Source organism: Mobula birostris, chromosome 3, assembly GCF_030028105.1.
Source record: "Mobula birostris isolate sMobBir1 chromosome 3, sMobBir1.hap1, whole genome shotgun sequence".
Lineage (NCBI taxonomy): Eukaryota > Metazoa > Chordata > Chondrichthyes > Myliobatiformes > Myliobatidae > Mobula > Mobula birostris.
The window spans coordinates 61903866-61927092 of record NC_092372.1 but is presented as its reverse complement, the minus strand read 5'-3'; the positions used below and the strand labels follow the sequence as shown (position 1 = coordinate 61927092).

Below are 23227 nucleotides of genomic sequence, written 5' to 3'. Positions count from 1 at the left end.
TGTGTTGAGAAGCCATTTCTCAAGGACTGGTGTTCCACACACTCAGTCAATGACAATGGACCACAGTTTGTTGTGGAACAGTTTCAGTCATTCCTGAAAATGAATGGAACAAGACATATTACCTCTGCACCGTAGCATAAACGGCTTAGCAGAAAAGTTTGTCCAGAGTCTAAAGAACGCACTGTGAGCAATGTCAGTAGAACACACTACACCGACACTGAATCAGAAGATTGCCTATTTCCTCCTTGCATATGGCAGTGCATGAGGTATGAAGGTAAACTAGCCAAGAATATAAAGGAGGATAGTAAAAGCTTCTTTAGGTATGTGAAAAGGAAAAAAATAGTTAGGACCAAAATTGGGCCCTTGAAGACAGAAGCGGGTGAATTTATTATGGGGAACAAGGAAATGGCAGACGAGTTGAACAGGTACTTTGGATCTGTCTTCACTAGGGAAGACACAAACAATCTCCCAGATGTAATAGTGGCCAAAGGACCTCGGGTAATGGATGAATTGCAGGAAATTTATATTAGGTAGGAAATGTTGTTGGATAGGCTGTTGGGTCTGAAGCCTGTTAAGTCCCCGGGACCTGATGGTCTGCATCCCAGGGTACTTAAGGAGGTGGCTTTAGAAATCATGGATGCATTGGTAAGCATTTTCCAATGTTCTATAGATTCAGGATCAGTACCTGTGGATTGGAGGGTGGCTAATGTTGTCCCTCTCTTCAAGAAGGGAGGAAGAGAGAAAACAGGGAATTATAGACCCGTTAGCCTGACGTCGGTGGTGGGAAAGATGCTGGAGTCAATTATAAAAGATGAAATTACGACACATCTGGATAGTAGTAACAGGATCGGTCCGAGTAAGCATAGATTTACGAAGGGGAAATCGTGCTTGACTAATCTTCTGGAATTTTTTGAGGATGTAACTATGAAAATGGACAAGGGAGAGCCAGTGGATGTAGTGTACCTGGACTTTCAGAAAGCCTTTGATAAAGTCCCACATAGGAGATTAGTGGGCAAAATTAGGGCACATGGTATTGGGGGCAGAGTACTGACATGGATTGAAAATTGGCTGGCTAACAGAAAACAAAGAGTAGCGACTAACGGGTCCCTTTTGGAATGGCAGGCGGTGACCAGTGGGGTACCGCAGGGTTCAGTGCTGGGACTGCAGCTGTTTACAATATATATTACTGATTTAGATGAGGGAATTAAAAGTAACATTAGCAAATTTGCCGATGACACAAAGCTGGGTGGCAGTGTGAAATGTGAGGAGGATGTTATGAGAATTCAGGGTGACTTGGATAGGCTGGGTGAGTGGGCAGATGCATGGCAGATGCAGTTTAATGTGGATAAATGTGAGGTTATTCACTTTGGTGGTAAGAACAGGAAGGCAGATTATTATCTAAATGGAGTCAAGTTAGGAAAAGGGGAAGTACAACGAGATCTAGGTGTTCTTGTACATAAGTCACTGAAAGCAAGCATGCAAGTACAGCAGGCAGTGAAGAAAGCTAATGGGATGCTGGCCTTCATAACAAAGGGAATTGAGTATAAGAGCAAAGAGGTCCTTCTGAAGCTGTACAGGGCCCTGGTGAGACCACAGCTGGAGTACTGTGTGCAGTTTTGGTCTCCAAATTTGAGGAAGGACATTCTTGCTATTGAGGGAGTGCAGCGTAGGTTCACAAGGTTAATTCCTGGGATGGCGGGACTGTCATATGTCGAAAGCTTGGAGCAACTGGGCTTGTATACTCTAGAATTTAGAAGGCTGAGAGGGGATCTTATTGAAACATATAAGATTACTAAGGGATTGGACACGCTGGAGGCAGAAAACATGTTCCCGCTGATGGGTGAGTCCAGAACCAGAGGCCACAGTTTAAGAATAAGGGGTCGGCCATTTTGAACGGAGTAGTGGAAGAACTTTCTCACCCAGAGAGTGGTGGATATATGGAATGCTCTGCCCCAGAAGGCTGTGGAGGCCAAGTCTCTGGATGCTTTCAAAAAAGAGATGGATAGAGCTCTTAAAGATAGCGGAATCAAAGGTTATGGGGATAAGGCAAGAACTGGATACTGATTGTGGATGATCAGCCATGATCACAGTGAATGGTGGTGCTGGCTCAAAGGGCCGAATGGCCTACTCCCGCACCTATTGTCTATTGTCTATTGCAGCACACTCCACAACCAACAACTCAGCAGCTGTGCTGTTCCTGGGTCATTCCTTGCGTTTATGTTTGGATCTCCTCAAACCCAATCTTTGAAGGAGTATGCAGGACAAACAGCTGAGATAGACTGAGGGCTCCTTAAACAAGGAGGTTCAATGTTTCACTCCTGGACAAGAAGTTCTGGTGAGGGACTACAGGAGTGATCAAAATGGGTACTTGGAAAGATTATGAACCGAACTGGACCATAGTGGAGATTGGACCTGATGACATCTGGAGACAACACATAAATCAGTTGAGGAGAGCAAAGTCAATTGTTAGAGAACAAAGTTGTCCAGAGCTGTCAGAACCACTTCCTGCAATACCAGAGTCAACTCCTACAATTACCACAGAGGAAGCTCCAGAGCCTGAGATGATTTCACAGCCATAAGTCTCACTTGCCAAGCATAGTGACCTCCCTTGTCAGAAATGATGTTATCCCACAAGTCTAAGAAATCCTCCAAAGATTAAATCTTTAGACCTGAATGTGGAAATTTAAAATTTACTATGCTGTGCATGTCTATATATTAGTTGTATTATATAGTATACTGTGTATATAGTTGAGATGCATTCTATATTAAGTTGGAGTTTGTAGCTAAGCAAAGAGGAGTGTTGTGTATTTAATATTTCAGTGGCATTTGAGTACTATTGTAAATGTATTGTTTGATAAAGCATTCCTGGTTGTTTACATAATGCATTACATATTATATGTAAGAGTACGTGAATGGCATACATTATCATGCCACCACATCATTTGTGTGTGCCTCACTTAAAGTAAAACAAAACAAGACACATATTCCCAGCCCAGTATTTTTGCTTTCAATTAGTTTTATATTTTGGAGTTACAAACGTAACAGTCATCTAAGGCTGAAACATTTCCACAGCCCTCCAGTTTTAGTTCATCTAGGTATCTATCTGAGAGCGTCCTTATAATTAGAGTAAATTACTCACCGAAACAAGAAGCCCATGTATCCTCGAGGCACTTTATTTCCAAAATGCTGAAAATCTACATTTTCAAACTTCTTACGACAAGCTCCAATATAAGAAATTTTTCCAATCACAAATCCAAGCACTCCAGCCACTGCAGGATCATGTGCAAAAAAAAGTGATAAGGATGATTGAAAAATCTGAGAAATATGAAACAACATTAAAGATTTGGATGGAGAGGGGATATTTTTCTCTGGAGATGGTTCTGATGGGGAGAAATGAGGATCTGATCATGTCTAACCCACCTAGTTCTTTTCTGATCCATTTTCCTAATCATGTATGTACACGTCTTTCCCAGTTAATATACAGTCCATACATATGAATAAGTATCTGGGAGATCTGGGAATACAAACTTAGTTGCAGTTATTGAAACTTTTGCCACATGGAAAGACTTCTGCAGTATCATCCTTTCTTTTTACCACAGGAAAGCCTGTGCCTCCATCAACTGACAGAAACCATGGCCTATTTCCATATCCTACCTTATCCTCCCTCTTTTGACCCTTTCCCACCCTCCTCCTTAGCCGCCTTCACCCACTCTTGTCCCCTTCTCCTTCCTGGATCTACCCACTTCACACAAAGGTTTCCCCCTCCCTACCTACACCCTACCTGGTTCCAATTGTCATTCACTCTCCCTTCTCGTCTAACGGATCCCATTCTCATGTTACTTATCAGAATCCAGCAATAGAAGTGCTTTATGTTCTTGCTTAGCTCCCTTCAGCAGTTATCTCCAACCTTCACACTCCCCCTCTCCCACCTCACTCCATCTGTTGTTTTTTCCCTTTTTCTCTTTGTCTGGATCATCTATCACTCACCTCCACACAGTCTCCCGGCCCACCCCTGCTCACTCAACCTCCTCCCCCTCCTCCACCACCACCTGCCTATTTTCAGTCCACCAATCATCTTATAATCCTTTCTTGTCACTCCCCTTCTTCTCTCAATGCTGGCGATCTCGTCTCTTCACTCTTAGTCCTGATACAGTGATTCAGCCTGAAATGTTTGCACTTTTCCCTCCCAGAGATGCTGTTCAACCTGCTGAGTTCCTCCCGCAGATTGTCTGTTGTTCCAGATCTTATGTCTCAACCTCCATCTTGCATATGTTTCACGATAGTTTGCAAACTATAGTCTTGACCAACCATCCCACAACAGATCCAAACTCAGTGCAAACAGGTGTCAAGCAATGTTGCATCATCAGCCTGAAACTCTTCTCAAACTTTCTTGAAACAAAGCTACAGCTCACTTCTAACAAACAAATCTTCTGGACAGGTGGGAAACCATTCAACCTACATTGCCTCGACCCCAGAAATAAGATCACCCTAACATCAGTTAACAAAGGCAATGCTTATGCACATATTCCATGACAAAGTTTCAAGTCATCACTGAATTGGTTATTCACAAAGCTTGTGAGAGAAAGGGCTGGAGTGGAAGTGAATCTTGCTCATCCTGGGGTTCCAAAGAGATGATCCATTATAGGTTTTAGCTGGGCGTCCTGCTAGTGGGGAGGTGTTAATAACTGAAAAATACACAGATTTGTTGTAGTGCTTCAAAGGATTTCAAAGGGATAGGAGAATGATCAAGCCTCCTCAACATTTTCTGAGAGGATAGGTGAATAAGTGATTGATCTTGCTCAGCCAAAGGAAGTTATCTGCCTTAACTAGCACATGGTCCAGAAGCAGCAAGAAACCATTGACCATCTGCTCACCACTCTCAACCAACTCTCCATCTAGATACATCGCCCCTCATGCCAGTCAACCTCCACCGTTAGAGCCCCAGGTTCTGGTGCCCAAACACTTTGACAAATCCTTAATCCGATGCCACAACTTCCTGTCCCAGTGTATCTTGCACTTTGAGCTCCTGTATTCGACAGACTGAGCCAAGATTGCCTTTTTCATCTCTCTCCTGAATGGGTGAGCTCTGACCTTGGTCACTGCTAACTGGGATAGTAAAATACCATCTGCAATAAATATGAGGAATTTGCCACTGAGATGTGCCAGGATTTTGACCAGCCGGGAGGCAGCAGGTTGGATTCCTTACCTGTGTCAGGCTCACCCTCAGCGCTGGATTAAACAGTGAAACTCAGGACACTCATGGTGGCGTGCGGCTCGAATGCAGATGCACTGCTGGCCCCTTACCATCATGGCCTCTTGAAGGACTTGAAAGATGAGCTGTCTACCTGGGAGATGCCCACCAACCTCGAAAGCTTCATCACTCTGGCCCTCTGTGTTGACAAGCATCTTGTGAAACAAACATCCAGGTCACCAGCCAGAACACCAGTTCTGTTCTCAGGATAACTTCAGGCTGCAGAATCCTCATCAGCAATGTCTCTAGAACACAAGGGAGAGCTCCCTTAATCACCCCACCCCCCCAGAGCATAAGCGTTGGTGGAGAAACAATTCGTTCTCTTACTGAATAGCAGCTGATCACCCGCTCAACAAGTGCCCACTGCATCGAGGAAAACGGCACCACCAGGTACAGACAAGGGGCCATGTCACCTGAAATTTGCCCCTGTGCACAGACTCCCATAAGCTTTTGATCCAGTTCATTGACCCCTTCAGATTCACCCATCGCATCAATCCAGTTACCCACTATCTCCAGCTGCCACAATCTCTCAGGAACACACCTACATTCCACATATCCTGCCTCAAGTCCATTGTCTATGGACCACTCAACCCAGATGGGCCTGAACATCTGGAACCTAGGATGGTGGAAGGTGGTCCAGTGTACCTGGCTCAACGGTTGACAGATTCATGTTGTTCTGGATAGGGTGTGCAGTACCTGGTTGAATGGGAATGTTATGAACTGCAGGAGAGGTCTTGGCTGCTATCCAGTTTCATCTTGGATCCATCACTCATGAAGAGTTCCACTGGACCCATCCAGATTGTCCTGGGTCATTGGATAGAAGGGCTTCCTATCTTCTTCTTCTTTTGTGCTAATGGCTGCTCGCACCTATCAGGAAGGTGCATTACTGCTACCTGCTGTAATGGAGTATGACAGGAGCCATGAACAGGATCAGATCCTGCTTCCCAAACCAATTCTAATTAAAAAGTTCACCATCCCTACATGACTTAACCGTCCCTGCTTCAGATGCGAGATTATCCTGCAACATAGGCACTGCAGATTTCCACAATAGTTGCTTAAACAGCTCCCTTTGTTCCAACAAATAGCTGTGGCACACCATAATTACATGCCCAACTGTCTCTGGTACCTTACCAAAGCCACACCACCCATTCCCTTGCTTACCAGCAAGTGCCAAAGTGGAGTGCAAATCCGTATGTCCAAACCTCAATCTCACTAACCACACACCTTCCCTCCTATTCCTTCCCAAAAGGCACCTCCCTTGAAATGATGGAAACAAATTGTAATACCACCTCCCTTTCCCACTCTTATCCCACAAATTCTGCCCTTTCCCAATTGTAGCCAAGTTAATACAAGATTTGGCTTCACAGTTTCCCATGTTGACAATAATATCTACCTCTGACTTAAAGAGTGCCTATTTTGCTATATCATCTGCCCTTTCATTACCTGATACACCCACATGTACTGATACCCAACCAGAATGTACTATTATTCCCATATTCTCAGAACATATAAACCATCATACACTTCCATCAACAAGGTGTCGGGGGTTCTGGATAGAGGTAGCTCATTTGACGTCTGGCAACTGCACTCTTACTCGTAAGGTGGATGGGCATCAATGGTCCTCATCCTTCTCCTAAATCTCTCATGTCTGCCTCTGAGTGGCGCGCCCCAGTACATCGCTTCAGCTGGTGGGCTAACCAATGTGAGGGAGTGGTGTTAACACAGCACCTCCGGGCAAAAGACCTCATCAATGAAGTCACTGGCCAGGGCAGATGAGTTCCCCTGAAGAACTAGAACAGCCACGTGTTCGAGACCAGGGTGAGCCACCGAGTTGGAGGACCTCGGCTGTGATCTGACCCGGAGAGGGATGGGCGCCACCAGGTCTCACCAGCCGAAGACATGCAAAAGCACCCCTGGGGCCCAGAGGCAGTTTGCGGGATCCATCAACAGATTAGGTCTCCTTGAACGCTTTGATTTTAAACTCTGCATACCGAGGCAGACTCTGAGATTACAACCCTGTCCGGCTTAACTTGTTCGACCCCTTGCAGATTAATGCTAACAGCCATAAACCCTTCTGTATAGACAGACAATCCATCTGTCAACCTTTCCCCCAACTCAGCGTTAAACCAGGGGATAAATATCCCAGAGCCCACCCTGTTACTAAATGAGTCTTCAGAACCATCTGTAAAGAAAGGCAAAAAGGAAAAATATTGCTGCTGTAACTGACCAAACACCCTCTCACCACCCAAAGCATCCTGTCTATCCTCCAGGAACACCAAATCTATACCCACATCTGGAAATTTGCACAGTGGAACTCCTGACCAGGTCATTATTGGGCTAACCGCAAATCTCCAAGACCATACTCCTGCTCATATTCCCTAATTGTCCACGCAAAACATTTACCAAATCTGCTAGTATATTCCCAATAATCCATTAAAACTGAATACGTCAAATACGAAATCCCCCGCCCTACAATGGAAGTCTAGTATGCAAGGCTCAATTTTTCTCTCTGCAGGCCAAGAGGCATCCAACCTAGTTCAACCCCCAGTGCATCTCTTGGTGTGGTCCAGAATGCTCTACTACAGGTTCCAAATGCACTGGCCTATAGGACATCCAACCTATAGAAAACTGAACAAGCTGCCTTCCAGGGGTTCCTATCAGGCTTGCACAGATAGGCACCTCTGATCTCAACCCAGTCAATAGGAACCACCTACTACTGGTTTCCAACTCAAAAACTGTAGCTATTTAAACCCAGCTCTCTCCCACAGTCCTTGTTCACCCATTGAAAGTAGTCTTCAGTTACCTTATTGTCTTCTTGTGTTAAGTATCCATTCTCTCCTGTTCTGTGTCCCCATGTGGCTTGTTATTTGCAATTTATTATTAAGACCATAAGACATAGGAGCAGAATTAGGCCATTTGGCCCATTGAGTCTGCTCCATCATTCAATCATTTTTTTCCTGTCCTCAGCTCCATTACTCGACCTTCTCCCTTTGATGTTGTGTCCAATCAAGAACCTATCAATCTCTGCCCTAAATACACCCAACGACCTGGCCTCCGGCTGCCTGTGGTAACAAATTCCACAAATTCACCATCCTCTGGTTAAAGAAATTTCTCCACTTCTCTGTTTTAAATGGACACCCCTATATCCTGAGGCTGTGCCCTCTTGTCCTAGACTCCCCCACCATGAGAAACATCCTTTCCACATCTACTCTGTCTAGGCCTTTCAACATTCAAAAGGTTTCAATGAGATCCCCACCCATCCTTCTGAATTCCAGCAAGTACAGGCCCAGAGCCATCAATTGTTCCTTGTATGATAACCCTTTCATTCCCAAAATCATCCTTGTGATCCTGCTTTGAACCCTCTCCAATGTCAGCACATCTTTTCTTAGATGAGGGGCCCAAAATTGTTCACAATACTCAAGGTGAGTCCTCACCAGTGCCTTATAAAACTTCAGCATCACATCCATGTTGTGGTATTCAAGACCTCTTGAAATGAATGCTAACATTGTATTTGCCTTCCTCACCACTGACTCAACCTGCAAGTTAAGCTTTAGGGATGTTCTGCACAGGACTCCCAAGTCACTTTGCATCTCGGATTTTTGGATTTTCTCCCTGTTTAGAAAATAGTCTGCATATTTATTTCTACTACCAAAGTGCATGGCCATGCATTTTCCAACATTGTATTTCATTTGTCACTTTCCTGTCCATCCCCCTAATCTGTCTAAGTCCTTTTGCAGCCAACCTGTTTCCTCAACACTACCTACCCCTCCATCAATCTTTGTATCATCTGCAAACTTAGCAACAAAGCCATCTATTCCATCATCTAAATCATTGATCTACAGCATAAAAAGAAGCTGTCCCAAAACTGACCCCTCTGGAACACCACTAGTCACTTATAGTGATCACTCATTACTAAAATCATTTCAACTGTTCTGCATTTGGGTCAAGCCCCCAGTAAATTCATGACAGGGAAAACAAATCTGTGGACTTTACCTCAACTCTGAGTTCTCCTTTTCGGATGGAAATGGAAAGAGGTGGAAATTACATTCCCTAGAAGAGTGCTGTTTAGGTTGGTAACAGACTTTGGACTGTTTTGGCTCAGTCATGGAGGTAGAATTGCCAGTAGAACATAACCAACTCAATGTAAAGTTAGCAACCATTTCTGTGAAAGCAGTATCCAGCACTATATATTACATTGTAATCTACACTATAATATGACAGATCAATAACTTACAGGCAACTTTCGGAATTGACCCAAACCGTTTTGAAGGAGAAAGAATTCCTACAGAGAAAGCATAAGAAATAGGTACATGTTTAATGCAAAATAAATTGATATTTTTTCTCTTGAAGTAGTGCTTTCAAGTAATTACTTTCAAAAACATAAATTCCTCAGATCTATAGCTTCTCTGAAAGGTATTAAAAGTTTTACAATAACAGAATGCTTTGTTTAGTAGATAATTAGAATCAACATTCTTTTAAACAGATGAGTTCTCACTCTTTCATTCGGGTTACATTTTTATGCCTTTTTGTCTGTTTTCCTTTGGCCATCTATTTTCCAATTGTCAGGCTGTTTGTCAGTTACTATATTCATCAATGACTCAGTAGCACAATGCAGAAAACATTGGTAAGTAGGATGGCACTGTTTGTAACAGGTAGTGCTGCTGCCAGACATTTCAAACTGCCTGGATCTGTCCCTGACCACCAGTGCCACCTCATGGATTTTTCACATTCTCCCTGTCACTAAATGTTCCAGTTTCCTCCAACATCTTCTCAGTCCTGAAGGAGGGTGTCAGCCTGAAACTTTGACTATCTATTTAATTCCATAGGTGCTGCCTGACCTGATGAGTTCCTCCAGCATTTTGTGTGTCTTGCTCTGAAACTGTGCTGGTTGATAATCTAATTGGTCATTGTTAATGATTCCTTGTGAAGGCAAATAGTGGTGGGACAGAGTAGGTTACAGGGAAATTTGTGGGAGAATAGGATTGATGATGACAACCTGAGGACATAAAAGATGAAACAGTCAAGTTTATTTTTATTTCTCAGATATCCATTCTGTTTACCTACCCCAAAATTATCTGAAGATACCTTTCCCTTTCAATAATAACAAATGGTCACAATGTGAGATAACATACCTCAAAGTTAAAGGAACACTTATTATCATAATTTGTTATCAATGTACATATGTTACCTGAGATGCATTTTCTTGTGGGCATTCACAGAAAATACAAGAGACACCATAGAATCAATGAAAGACCACCCCAACAGACCTACAAGCAATCAATGTGCAAAAGACAACAGATTGTGCAAATACAAAAGAAAATAATCGTAATGAAAATACAAGCAAGAACAAATTATTTAATAGATATAGCCATTCCAAACACACATAACTTACAGAAATCAGTTAAGTGAAAAACAACAGAAATATGCTGAACTGAAAGAGGAAATTGAAAGACTATGGAAGATGAACAGGGTATACATTGTCCCATTGGTAGTATCTACAACTGGTATCATCCCAAAGTCACTACACAATAGCATTAAACAATTATGCCTACACAGCAATATTTAAGTAGGTCTTCAGAAAGCCACAATACCAAACACCACTAGAATAGTCCAAAGGTTCCTTGCAATTGATAAATGAGTGTGCTTGGCTATGTCCGTACCTCAGGTTTTACCAGCTAGAAGTGAGAAAAAATAAAAAATACATAATAATAATAGTAACTTATTTATAGAGCACACTTCACGCAGAAAACATAGTCCGAAGTGCTTTACAGTGGGATTAAGTGCAAAAATGAAACATTGGATAAACAGGTTTTGAGTTGGCATTCTAAAGTGTCAACTGAGTCTACATCCCTTATAGATTTAGGTATTGAGTTCCACAGTTCAGGTGAGCAGTTCAAAAAATGCTGACCTGCCAATTATCTTTTGAGGGTGACAGTTTAATTTAAGAGATATTACTGAAATATTAAATACACAACACTCATCCCTGTGAATCAATCTCAGGTTCTGGGGCCTCCTCCATGATGGTTGTAGGAGATGATTCTGGGTCTGCAGGAAGTGGTTCTCACAGCTCTGGACACCTTTCTTCTCCAAGAACTGACTCTGTTCTCCTCAACTGATTGATGTGACATCTCCAGATAACATCAGATGCAATAACTACACTGTAGGAGAGTGGTCCAGTTCTGTCCTTAATCTTTCCAAGTACCCATGTTTGATCATCTCTGTAGTCCATCGTCAGGACTGCTTGTGCAGGAGTGAAACAACGAACCTCCTTGTTTAAGGACCCCTCTATTTGTCTCAGATGTTGGTCCTGCATATTCCTTCTGAGATTGGGTTTGAGGAGATCCAAGAGTGAGTGTAAGGGATGGGCCAGGAATAGCATAGCTGGTGAGTTGTTGCTTGTGGAATGTGCAGCATTGTGATGTGCAAGGAGGAAACTGGTGAGCTTCTGATTCAAAGTAGTGTGTTCTGCTAACGTTGCTCACAGTGCATTCTGCAGTTTCTGAACAAACCTTTCCACCAAGCTATTTGTAGCTGGATGGTAGAGTGCAGATGTAATATGTCTTATTCCATTCATTCTCTGGAATGCCTGAAACTGTTCTGAAATGAACTGTGGTCCATTGTCACTGACTAAGCGTTTGGAACACCAATCCTTGAGCAGCTGCATCACTGCCTGGTTCGGGAATTGCACTGTCTCGGATCGCAAGACCCTGCAGCAGATAGTGAGGTCAGCTGAGAAGATTATTGGGGTCTCTCTTCCCGCTATTACAGATACTTACACCACACGCTGCACCCGCAAAGCTAACAGTATTGTGAAGGACCCCACACACCCCTCACACAAACTCTTCTCCCTCCTGCCATCTGGCAAAAGGTACCGAAGCATTCGGGCTCTCACGACCAGACTGTGCAAATTTCTTCCCCCAAGCCATCAGACTCCTCAATACTCAGAGTCTAGACTGCCATCTACATCATTTATTATTATATTGTAATTTGTCCTCTACTGTGCCTATTGTCTTGTTTATTAATTATTGTACTGCCCTGTACTGTTTTGTGCACTTTATGTAGTCCTGTGCAGGTCTGTAGTCTACTGCAGTTTTTTAATGTTGTTTTACGTAGTCTAGTGTAGCCTTGTGCTATCTCACGTAATCTAGTGTAGTTTTGTGTTGTTTCATGTAGCACCATGGTCCTGGAGGAATGTTGTTTCGTTTTTACTGTGTACTGTACCAGCAACTTATGGTCGAAATGACAATAAACTTGACTTGACTTGAGAAAAGCACAAATCACATCAACAGTGTGCAAGGCTGTAATGGAGGCTATTGGGAAAACTTCTGGCCACTTTGTAGTTACATCCACTACTACCAAATAATTTATGTCCACGAATGGTCTGGCAAAATCCACATGAATCTACTTCTAGGGCAATGCAGGGACGGAGAGGCGCTGCTCCTGTCAGCTTCAGGACATGATGGTATCACAAACAGTACATGGCAGGCTATTCCAGGCCACCTGATAGCTTTGAGCCACCACTTTCAGTTTGACCCACCTAGATGACCAGCATGTAGCTCCTCTAACACTTTAGCTCTCAGCTTGGATAGCACAACAACTCTCAATCACCACATAACACAACCTCCGTCAAGGGCAAGTTCAGCCCAGTGCTGGTAAAAATGGGGGAACTGGGATTTCTGCTGCACATTCCAGCAATGTTGGGTTGCCATGCAGACCCGAGAAAGTATGGGGTCTTTTCTGGTTTCCCTTTGGATCATCTCTGCCATAATCTCTGTCTCCCTACTTTTGATTTGCATTAGGGAGAATACGTCAAGAGAAGTGTCCACTTTTGCAATTTTTTGAGGTACTTCCTTTTCCAATGGCAAATGGGACAATCTATCAGCATTTCCATGATTAGTTGTCCTCTTGAATTCAATCTAGTAACTGTGTCCTCCAAGAAACAGAGCCTATCTCTGCATTCGTGCTGCTGCTGGTAGTGGATCACCCTTCTGTGGATTGAAAATGGACACCAGTGATTGATGATCAGTAATGAGGGTAAACTCTCTCCCATACAAGTACTCGTTGAAAAGCTTTACACCCCAAACCAGACTCAAGGCCTCTCTGTTAATCTGTGTGTTACGCAAGGGCTATGAGGCATTCACTTCCATCTTTTATAATATGTGAGATTAATGCATCTATGCCATAAAGCAAAACATCATAGGGGAGCCTCACTGGATGATATGGATCATAATGTGTAAGTTTAGTGTCTGATATCTTATTTCCTTTGCCTTTTGGAAAGCCACCTCACACTGCTTTGTCCATTGTCATTTCCTCGCCATCTGTAGCAATGAGTTCAAGCAGTGCAGCACAGGAGCAAGATTTGGCAGGAACCTGTTATAGTAACTGGCAAATCTTGAAGGGGACGGCAACTATGCCACTTTGGCCTTGGGACATCCACCACTGCTTGAATTTCCTCAGCACACTTGTGTAAATCTTGTGTGTCAATAGTGTGACCACAGTAACTGATGCTTGGTTTAAAGAATTTACACTTATTGCATTGCGCTCTGAGCCCATAGCTTTCTGCCAGAGTGCAGATGCAGATGCTATTCTAAAAATTATCCTATTATAGCAATAAAGCTCTTTGTGAGTATTTATGGTGAGAAACACATTGGACTCTGTTTCCATCTCTGTCTGTAGGTAGGCCTCAGCTATGCCCACTATGCTGAAGTGTTTTCCTCCAGAAAGGTTTGCAAAGATATCCTCTATCTGGACAGAGGGTATTGATCTACTTACAGTGCTGGGTTGATGGTGACCTTAAAATCACCACAGATCCTGTCAGACCCATTCTTCTTGGCCACTGGGTCCACTGGAGTTGCTCATGGCTGCACTCAACCTTGGAAAGAATTCCTTCAGCCTCCATGTGATCTAGCTCACCGTCTACTTTATCACAGATGGTATAAGAAACTGGACAAGCTTTGTCAAACTCGGGTGTAGCATTTTAATTTAACACAATTTTACCCTTGAAACTGCATGTTTGAGTTTTCTAATGCCATCCTTGAACACTGCAGTGGCATCAACCAGTACCCTTCTTAATTCACTTTTAGTTGACTCTATTGCAGGCGATGTGGCACGCAAATGGTAGATGGATCTCCACTCAAGTTATAGTTGTCTTAGTTAATCACAGCCCCGTAACATTGCCTTCCTGTTTTTGCTGCTCAATTTATTCAATATACATCATCCAGTTATCTGTTGTGCAATTGAATATTTCTATCAATGTAATGTAGCCAGCTATTTCTGCTTTTTAAAAATTTATTATTATCAGCCGGTGTTCACTGTTTATGAACCTATGGCCATACTTGTTGCTTGTTAACTTCATCTGTTTTCTGCCTTTTTTTAACTGGAACACCTCTCTCCTCATCGGATGAAAAATGCACTGCACTTTTTAACAAATATCTCTCTCCTTTTCCTTTTCTTTTAGTGACGCACTCACGTATGGTGTGGTGACATAATGATGTATGGCATTCACATACTTCTTACATATAACCCATAATGTATTATGTAGACAAAGAATGCTTAATCAATCATATATTTACAATTATACTCAAATTTTACTGAAATATTGAACACTTTACACAAACCACACTACTGTGTAGAGTACATTCAAAGCTGATGCTTCCAGTACGGTCCATTACATTCCTAAATTAATTAATAACACTGTTGACACTCATCTGGCCACCTGCGGCGGCATCTTCGTATAATAATTGAGGGGCTTTCTCCCCCAAACTGATCCATCCTCTCCAGTACCAGAAGAACTCTGCACTGTTGTCCTTCCTCACAAGATTTGTGATGGCTGCACCAACCTTCAGTGCATTCCACTGTACATACACCCGCAGCCTGGAGTGTGACAATTGGCATTGTTCCCCCATGAAGATCTCAATGCACTGGCAGACCAACAACTTTTGGACAGACCAAAGGGTATCTCTCATAGAGTTCATGATTAGACCATAAGACATAGGAACAGAATTAGGCCATTCCATCATGGTTGATCCCGGATCCTACTCAACTCTATACATCTGCCTTCTCGCCTTATCTTTTGATGCCCTGACCAATAAGGAAACTAACAACTTTCGCTTTAAATATACATACCGACTTGGCCTCCACCCCTGTTTGTGGCAGAGCATTCCACAGATTCACTACTCTCTGGCTAAAAGAAATCCTCTTCACCGCTGTTTTAAAAGGTCACCCCTCAATTTTGAGGCTGTTCCCTCTAGTATTGGATTCCTCCACCATAGTGAACATCCTCTCCACATCCACCCTATCTAGTCCTTATTCGGTATGTTCCAATGAGATCTCCCTGCATTCTTCTAAATTCCAGTGAGTACAGGCCCAAATTTGCCAAATGCTTCTCATATGTTAACCCCTTCATTCCCAGAATCATCATCATGAACCTCTTCTGGACTCTCTCACATCCTTTCTGAGATATGGGGTGTCAAAACTGTTGACAATAGTCTATGTAGCCTGATTAGTGTCTTATAAAGCCTCAGCATTATCTCTTTGCTTTTATATTTTATTCTCCTTGAAATAAATGCCAACATTGCATTTGCCTTCTTTACCACAGACTCAACCTGTAAATTAACCTTCTGGGACTCTTGCATGACGACTCCTAAGCCCCTTTGCACCTCTGATGTTTGACTTTCCTCCCCATTTAGATAATAGTCTGCATTATTGTTCCTTTTTACAAAATGCATTATCATACATTTCTCAACTCTATATCCACCTGCCACTTTTTTGCCCATTCTTCCTATTTGTCTAAATCCTTCTGCAGTTACATTGCTTCCTCAGCACCACCTACCCTTCCACCTATCTTCGTATCATCCACAAACTTTGCCACAAAGCTATCAATTCCATTCTCTAAATCACTGACAAACACCTCACACCTGATGACCAGCTCCTGCCCAGTTATCAAGAGGGAGCACCCCCCCCCCCAGACCCCACTTCTGTTTTAGCCTCCCAATCCGCTCCAGTCAAATCTTATTTTTATGCCTTGGGCCTTTCAAACCAGATAGAAGAATGGTTTTCTTTCCAAGATAGAGGTATTAAACTAGCAAACAACATGTGAGTAACTAATGGTCTTTCTAAAGAGCCTTTGGCCAGAGTTTAGCACGTACCATTGAATACACATCTAACTACGGGAGATTGAAGTGGTTCTAGGCTGGAGCACGGAGCTCTAGAAGGTAAGGCATTACCTTCATGTGTACAATTACTGCAGTCTGCCATATACAAAGAGGGATTCCCATCAACAAGGTTCAGCATAAAGCTGGGAACCAGCTGGGCACCTTTGATCAACAGGTGGAATACTGCCACAGAGTGCGAAGGAAGTTAGCAGGCTGAAACACACCCTGTAAGTAAGCAAACATGAGGAAATCTGCAGATGCTGGAATTTCAAGCAACACACACAAAAGTTGCTGGTGAACGCAGCAGGCCAGGCAGCATCTCTAGGAAGAGGACCTCTTCCTAGAGATGCTGCCTGGCCTGCTGCATTCACCAGCAACTTTTCTGTGTGTTGCTGTAAGTAAGCAATACTGAATTAAATTATGATTGCAGAGTTCAGTGGTGTAATGCTGTAGGCAGGGGTTAGATCTGTGCAAGCTAAACTCATTGACAGTGCATGCTACTTCAAAAGTGTTTGTAATGGACTCAATTCTGGAAACAAAGAACTTTGTAATACCTAGGTTACTGAACTTAGATTTTCCTCTTTTGTGTCTTGGTGATAATCTGATTACTATCGTATACCCTGCTTCCACATGCACTTATCCAGTGGGCGGGTGCCATGCCACACAAGGCTCTTGATGACAGTGACTTCACCAATTTAAATCCTGTTGGAAGTGTGCAGACAGTTAAAAGGCAGTGAAACATCTGGTCGCCAAACGGAGAAAATTCCACCATCATTCCTTCAGATTATCTACCAAAACTAAATGATTGGTAGAGAGAATCTGTTGAAATTCATCCCAAATTTTATCAATTGATTGTTTTAAATTTATATTTACATTTTCACTATAGGCAGCTTCATTGTGAATTAATCTTTTACATTACCTTTGTACACCAAATTTTGGGTAACAAGCATACTTCCAAGAGATAGTGGCAGAGCTGTAAAGTAAAAATTACACAGATTAATAGCATTCTATCAAATAGTTCATTGCCAAACTAGCATCTGCACAATTGTATACAAAAGCATTCTGTTTGTGGCACGAAGGTTACAGTGGCAAAAGAAGTCAAAATCCATTATTTCTTTTAAACTTGTCGGCCAGAAAGAACTGCAGCTGACATGTCAGTGAATTCAAATGAATCAAGGACAGTGGGAGCAGGCAAACTAATTCCCTTTGTTCTTGCCAAGAGGTACAAGATATGGAGGCTGCCATTTTATGAAGAGACTCTGTGTTTTCCATTTTGTGAGCTTGTTACTTGGCTTGATCAATGTTTTAAGGTAGACCTAATGATGCTCCCGGTAATGTGCTGAACTGGAGATAATTTCCAGATAAGAAGTTGTTATGTTAAGAACACCTGACAAATACTGCATGCAGGATTGTGACTGTTGGGGTCTGTATCTGTCCTGCGTGACTCAAGTTGGTTGCTGATTGAGAACAAAGAGCCATAAATTAGTGATTGTCACTTGCTGGGAAGAGGGCAATAAATGGAAGCTGTGTTGGAGCAGAGCCAATAAAAAAAGTGTTAAAGGTCAGACACATGACCTATAGACAATGACAGTGGAATGCAACATTTGAGTTGCTAAGGAACAAATATAACAGCAGACACTTCAAGTGTGCTGGTAGTTATGATTGTGTAGAGATTCACCATCATGGATGTGAGGTGCCCTAGGCATGTGGAGATTTGAAATGGGACTACGAGGAACACATGGTCAGTAGTAAAGATTTCTTTTAATTGGTGTTACCTTTTCTCTTTTCTGTTAATGGAAGTTCAGGAAAACATAGTAGGTCTGCACACAGGTATTTGGTAGAGTAATTTCACCTGTTCTTCCATTGAGACAATAAGGGTACTTGTTGGTAATTACAGATTCTCTCTGTGCCTCCCTGATCACTATATCAAGGGGCAGTTCTTTAAACAGAATTAGCTTCCCTGTTGTGGGCTCGAGGTTAAATCTCCCGTTTTGTCAGAAGGAGACTCAAGCCGGACCAGGTAGGTGAGAAACAGAGAGATTTGGGCTGGGTAGTTCGTACAGACCCAAGATAAAGAATTCCGGGCATTCTATATCCAAAAAACTTGGACTGTTTTGATTGGAGGGCACTCCTCCAGAAGTACATATTGGGGAAACGGCCACAATATTGGGAGTATGCTAGAAACACCAGCAGTGAAGGTGGAAAAGCGCTTTTTAGAATTGCCAAAGGGAATTTGTCAGCCAAGGAATTTAAGCATCTACTGAAACCAGTAGCAGTGACATGCCTCACTGAGGATTTAAATAGATATCAGCAAAAAGCTGATGCCGAATGAAGTAGTTACAACAGGTAAAGCAGGAATGTCGGCAAAAAACAGAAGCTGAGTTATATAGGTTACAGCAGGAAGTACCGGAATATTGGCGAGAAATGAAAGTTGAGCAGGAAAGATGGATTAGAACACTTGAGAAAGAAATCAGCAAGGCTAAAAGCAGGTTTGAAGTTGCTCTAGCAGACAAGGTGAAGGAGAATCCTGAAGGAATCTACAGTATGTTAAGAGCAAAAGGATTGCTAGGGACAAAATCGATCCTCCAGAAGACCAAAATGATAATCTAGACGGGGGAGATCTTAAGTACATTCCTTGCTTCTGTATTTAGGAGACTCACACAGAGTCTATAGAAAGGAAGCAAAGTGGTATTAACTTCATGGACCCTGTATAGAATACAGAGGAGTAGATGTTTGCTACCCTAAGGCAAATCAGGGTGAAAAAATCTCCAGGGCCTGACAAGGTGTTCTCTTGGACCCTACAGGAGACAAATGCAGAAATTGCCGGGGCCCTAGCATAGATACTTTAGCCATCCTTAGTGAAAGGAGAGACACCAGAGGGTTGGATGATACCCAATGTTGTTCCACTGTTTAAAAAAGGCTATAAACAGAATCCAGGAAATTATAGGCCAGTGAGTCTGACATCAGTTGTGGGAAAGTTATTGGAAGGTATTCTAAGGGGACCAGATACATAAGTATTCGGATAGAAGTGGCCTGATCAGGATAGCCAGCATGGCTTCATGTGTGGCAGTCATGCCTAACCAATCTTACAGAGTTTTTCAATGAAGTTAGCAGGAAAGTGGATGAAGGCAAGGCAGTGGATGTTGTCTACATGGACTTTAGTAAGGTATTTGACCATGTACACATGGGACGTTATTCAAGAAGGTTCAATCGCTCACATTCAGGACGAGGTGGTAATGGAGATGAACGTGAGAATACGGAGGAACATCTGGAAAACTTCTGAAATGCCCGCTTTGCTACCGCTGCTACTGTGTGGTAACCGGAATCTCCAGAGCTGAAGGCCCCAAATCCTCGGCTTTGCTTGTTTCAGCGGCTGGGGCGAGGTCAAAGGTGCTGGGCAGAGGATGGCATTTGGGAGGCTATATCGGAGGGGCTGGTCGGAGGCTCAAAGTTTTCGGATGGACGAACTCATTGTCGGCTGTGGTCAGCTGCTTCCAAGGCATCGGCAAGTTGACGGTGCCTGGAGGTTTATGGCAGGGAGTTTCTCACTTTTGCCGCCCGCTATCGGGGACTCGGGAGTCGATCGACTCGGGACTTTTTTTTACCGTGCCCATAGTTTATTCTTGATCAAATTATGGTATTGCTTTGCACTGCTGTAACTATATGTTATAATTATGTGGTTCTGTCAGTATTAGTCTTTGGCTTGTCCTGTTTTGTGTGATATCACCCTGGAGAAACATTGTATCATTTCTTAATGCATGTATGCATTTCTAAATGACAATAAAAGAGGACTGAGTGTTCTCATAATCTAAAAAAAAATTGGGCCGGCCAGTGGTGTAGTGGCATCAGCACTGGACATCAAGGTAGAGGGTCCTGAGTTCGAATCCAGCTGGGTTCCAACCTGGGCAGCAGCATTGTCTGCACGGAAGAAAGGCCTGGCAATCCACTTCTGTATCTTGCCATGAAAATTGTTTGGACAATTACATTATCCATGGGGTCGCCATGAGTCGACGCCAACTTGATGACTTTATGGGGGAAGTCAGAGTGCGCGTAGATAGTTGCCTCTCTGACTGGAGACCTGTAACTAGCGGTGTGCCTCAGGGATTGGTGCTGAATCTTTTGATGTTTGTCATCTGTATCAATGATCTCTATGATGTGGTTAACTGGATTAGCAAATTTGTGGATGACACCAAGACTGGGGGTGTAGTGGACAGTGAGGAAGACAATCATGGCTTGCAGAGGGATCCACATCAGCTGGAAAAATGGGCTGAAAAATGGCAGATGGAACTTAATGCAGACAAGTGCAAGGTTTTGCAATTCAGTAGGGCCAACCAGGGTAGGTCTTACACCGTGAATGATAGGGCACTGTGGAGTGTGGTAGAACAAAGGGTACTGGGAGTACAGGTTCATAATTTGTGGAAAGTGGCATCACAGGTAGATAGGGTTGAAAAGAAAGCTTTTGGCACATTGGCCTTTATAAATCAAAGTATTGAGTACAGAAAATGAGATGTTATGCTGAAGTTGTGTAAGACATTGGAGAGGTCTAAATTGGAGTATTGTGTGCAGTTTTGGTCACCTACCTACAGTAATGATGTAAACAAGGTTGAAAGAGTACAGAGAAAATTTGCAAGGATGTTGCCAGATCTGGAGGACCTGAGTTATAAGGAAAATTCAATAGGTTAGGATTGTATTCTTTAGAACATAGAAGATTAAGAGAAGACTTGATAGAGGTAAGCAAAATTATGAGGGGTATAGATAGGGTAAATGCAAGCAGGCTTTTTCCACTAAGGTTGGGTGGGACTATAATCAGAGGTCATGCCTTAAGAGTGAAAGGTGAGAAGTTTAAGGAGAACATGAGGGGAACCTTCTTCACTCAGAAGGTCAAGAGAGTGTGGAATGAGCTGCCAGAAGAAGCAGTGCATGTGAACTTAATTTCATCAATTAAGAGAAATTTAGATAGGTACATCGATAGTAGGGATTGGAGGGCTATGGTCCCAGTGCAGGTCGTTGGGTGTAGGCAGTATAAATGGTTTTTCAGCATGGACTAGATAGGCCGATGGGCCTCATTCTGGGCTGTACTTCTCTATGACTCTATTACCAAAACAAAAGACTCCGAAAGGAGGTAGAAAACCCTGAAAAAAAAGTTATTAATTTGCAGGGACCGAGAAGTATGGATTTGGTGCATATGAACTGATTTCAGCTGAAGTGTGAGGAAATGGTTAAAGAAAGATGTAAACAGAAGGAAGAAACCAATTTAGCAAAGAACAAGTTGGAGGAATTAAAGAAATAATGCAGTGATTTAAAAGCAGCTATGAATGAGATACATAAATCAGTACATGAGAAGAAATGTAACACTAGCAATAAAACATAGTGTTTAACGTAGATACAAAAACTGCAGGACCAACTTGCTGCACAAAAAGGAATAATTTGTGCTTTTGGATCTGAAAGAGGGAGGACTATGAACATGGAGATATGGATTGGCATGATTTAGTAGATAAGGTGACCAGATATGTTCAAAATGAGGAGATTCTACCTGAGGAACCCCTGCCGACATACAACCAAAAGGAGTCTGTGCACATCCAACTCAGAACCCCGCCCCAGCCTTCCCTCCATACCCCCTGATCCCCGTAGCCACAAGGGCCATATGATAGCAAATAATCCCAAGGGACCACTTGGATCAAAATAATAAGGGTTGGTTGAAGGAGATTAGAAAGCAAAACCAAGAACAAAGACACAAACAAAAGGAAAAACGTCACTTTAAAATGTTTGTAGATAGCTCCTCATCAGTAGAGACAGGTGAGAGGAAAGCTGGGTGTGAATGTTTTCTGCCTGGGATCAGTCATACATTCTGATAGTATGTATGTTGTAATAACCATTTGTTTCTGTGAAAAGCAAGAGGGTTTGTTTCAACTGACAAAAAGCCCCTCTGGTAGGCTGCTCTGTTATGGTGTATGTTTGAAGAAGCAAAGGGGAAAGAATATGGAATCATAAAGGTGAAAGCTCAGTTTAAATTATCCCCTGAAGGGAATAAAAAGGCTGATGAATTAGCGAAGCAAAGTGTTTTAAATGGGTAGGAATGGCAGCTGCAGATTGGTGAGAGGGCAAGGCAGAAGGAGCAACAGGTTAAAGTTATGGATTTAACTGAGGAGCAGAAGAAAGATGGAGAAACATAGAAACATAGAAAATAGGTGCAGGAGTAGGCCATTCAGCCCTTCGAGCCTGCACCGCCATTTATTATGATCATGGCTGATCATCCAACTCAGAACCCTGCACCAGACTTCCCTCCATACCCCCTGATCCCCGTAGCCACAAGGGCCATATCTAACTCCCTCTTAAATATAGCCAATGAACTGGCCTCAACTGTTTCCTGTGGCAGAGAATTTCACAGATTCACCACTCTCTGTGTGAAGAAGTTTCTCCTAATCTCAGTCCTAAAAGGCTTCCCCTTTATCCTCAAACTGTGACCCCTCGTTCTGGACTTCCCCAACATCGGGAACAATCTTCCTGCATCTAGCCTGTCCAATCCCTTTAGGATCTTATACGTTTCAATCAGATCCCCCCTCAATCTTCTAAATTCCAACGAGTACAAGCCCAGTTCATCCAATCTTTCTTCATATGAAAGTCCTGCCATCCCAGGAATCAATCTGGTGAACCTTCTTTGTACTCCCTCTATGGCAAGGATGTCTTTCCTCAGATTAGGGGACCAAAACTGCACACAATACTCCAGGTGTGGTCTCACCAAGGCCTTGTACAACTGCAGTAGTACCTCCCTGCTCCTGTACTCGAATCCTCTCGTTATAAATGCCAGCATACCATTCGCCTT

At 42.9% G+C, this 23227-nt stretch overlaps 1 protein-coding gene across 3 annotated transcripts in view; it reads right to left on the bottom strand.

Moving 5' to 3' along the window:
* ociad2 (OCIA domain containing 2) overlaps nt 1-23227 on the bottom strand; it is a 48011-nt gene that overhangs the window by 6085 nt on the left and 18699 nt on the right. For all 3 annotated transcript variants that reach the window (XM_072251836.1, XM_072251838.1, XM_072251835.1), the window contains 3 exons: nt 17324-17377; nt 9486-9533; nt 3140-3269 (listed from right to left, as the gene is read on the bottom strand). In XM_072251836.1, the coding sequence (XP_072107937.1) occupies nt 3140-3269; nt 9486-9533; nt 17324-17377 (232 nt within the window). The remainder of the gene's footprint in view (nt 1-3139; nt 3270-9485; nt 9534-17323; nt 17378-23227) is intronic.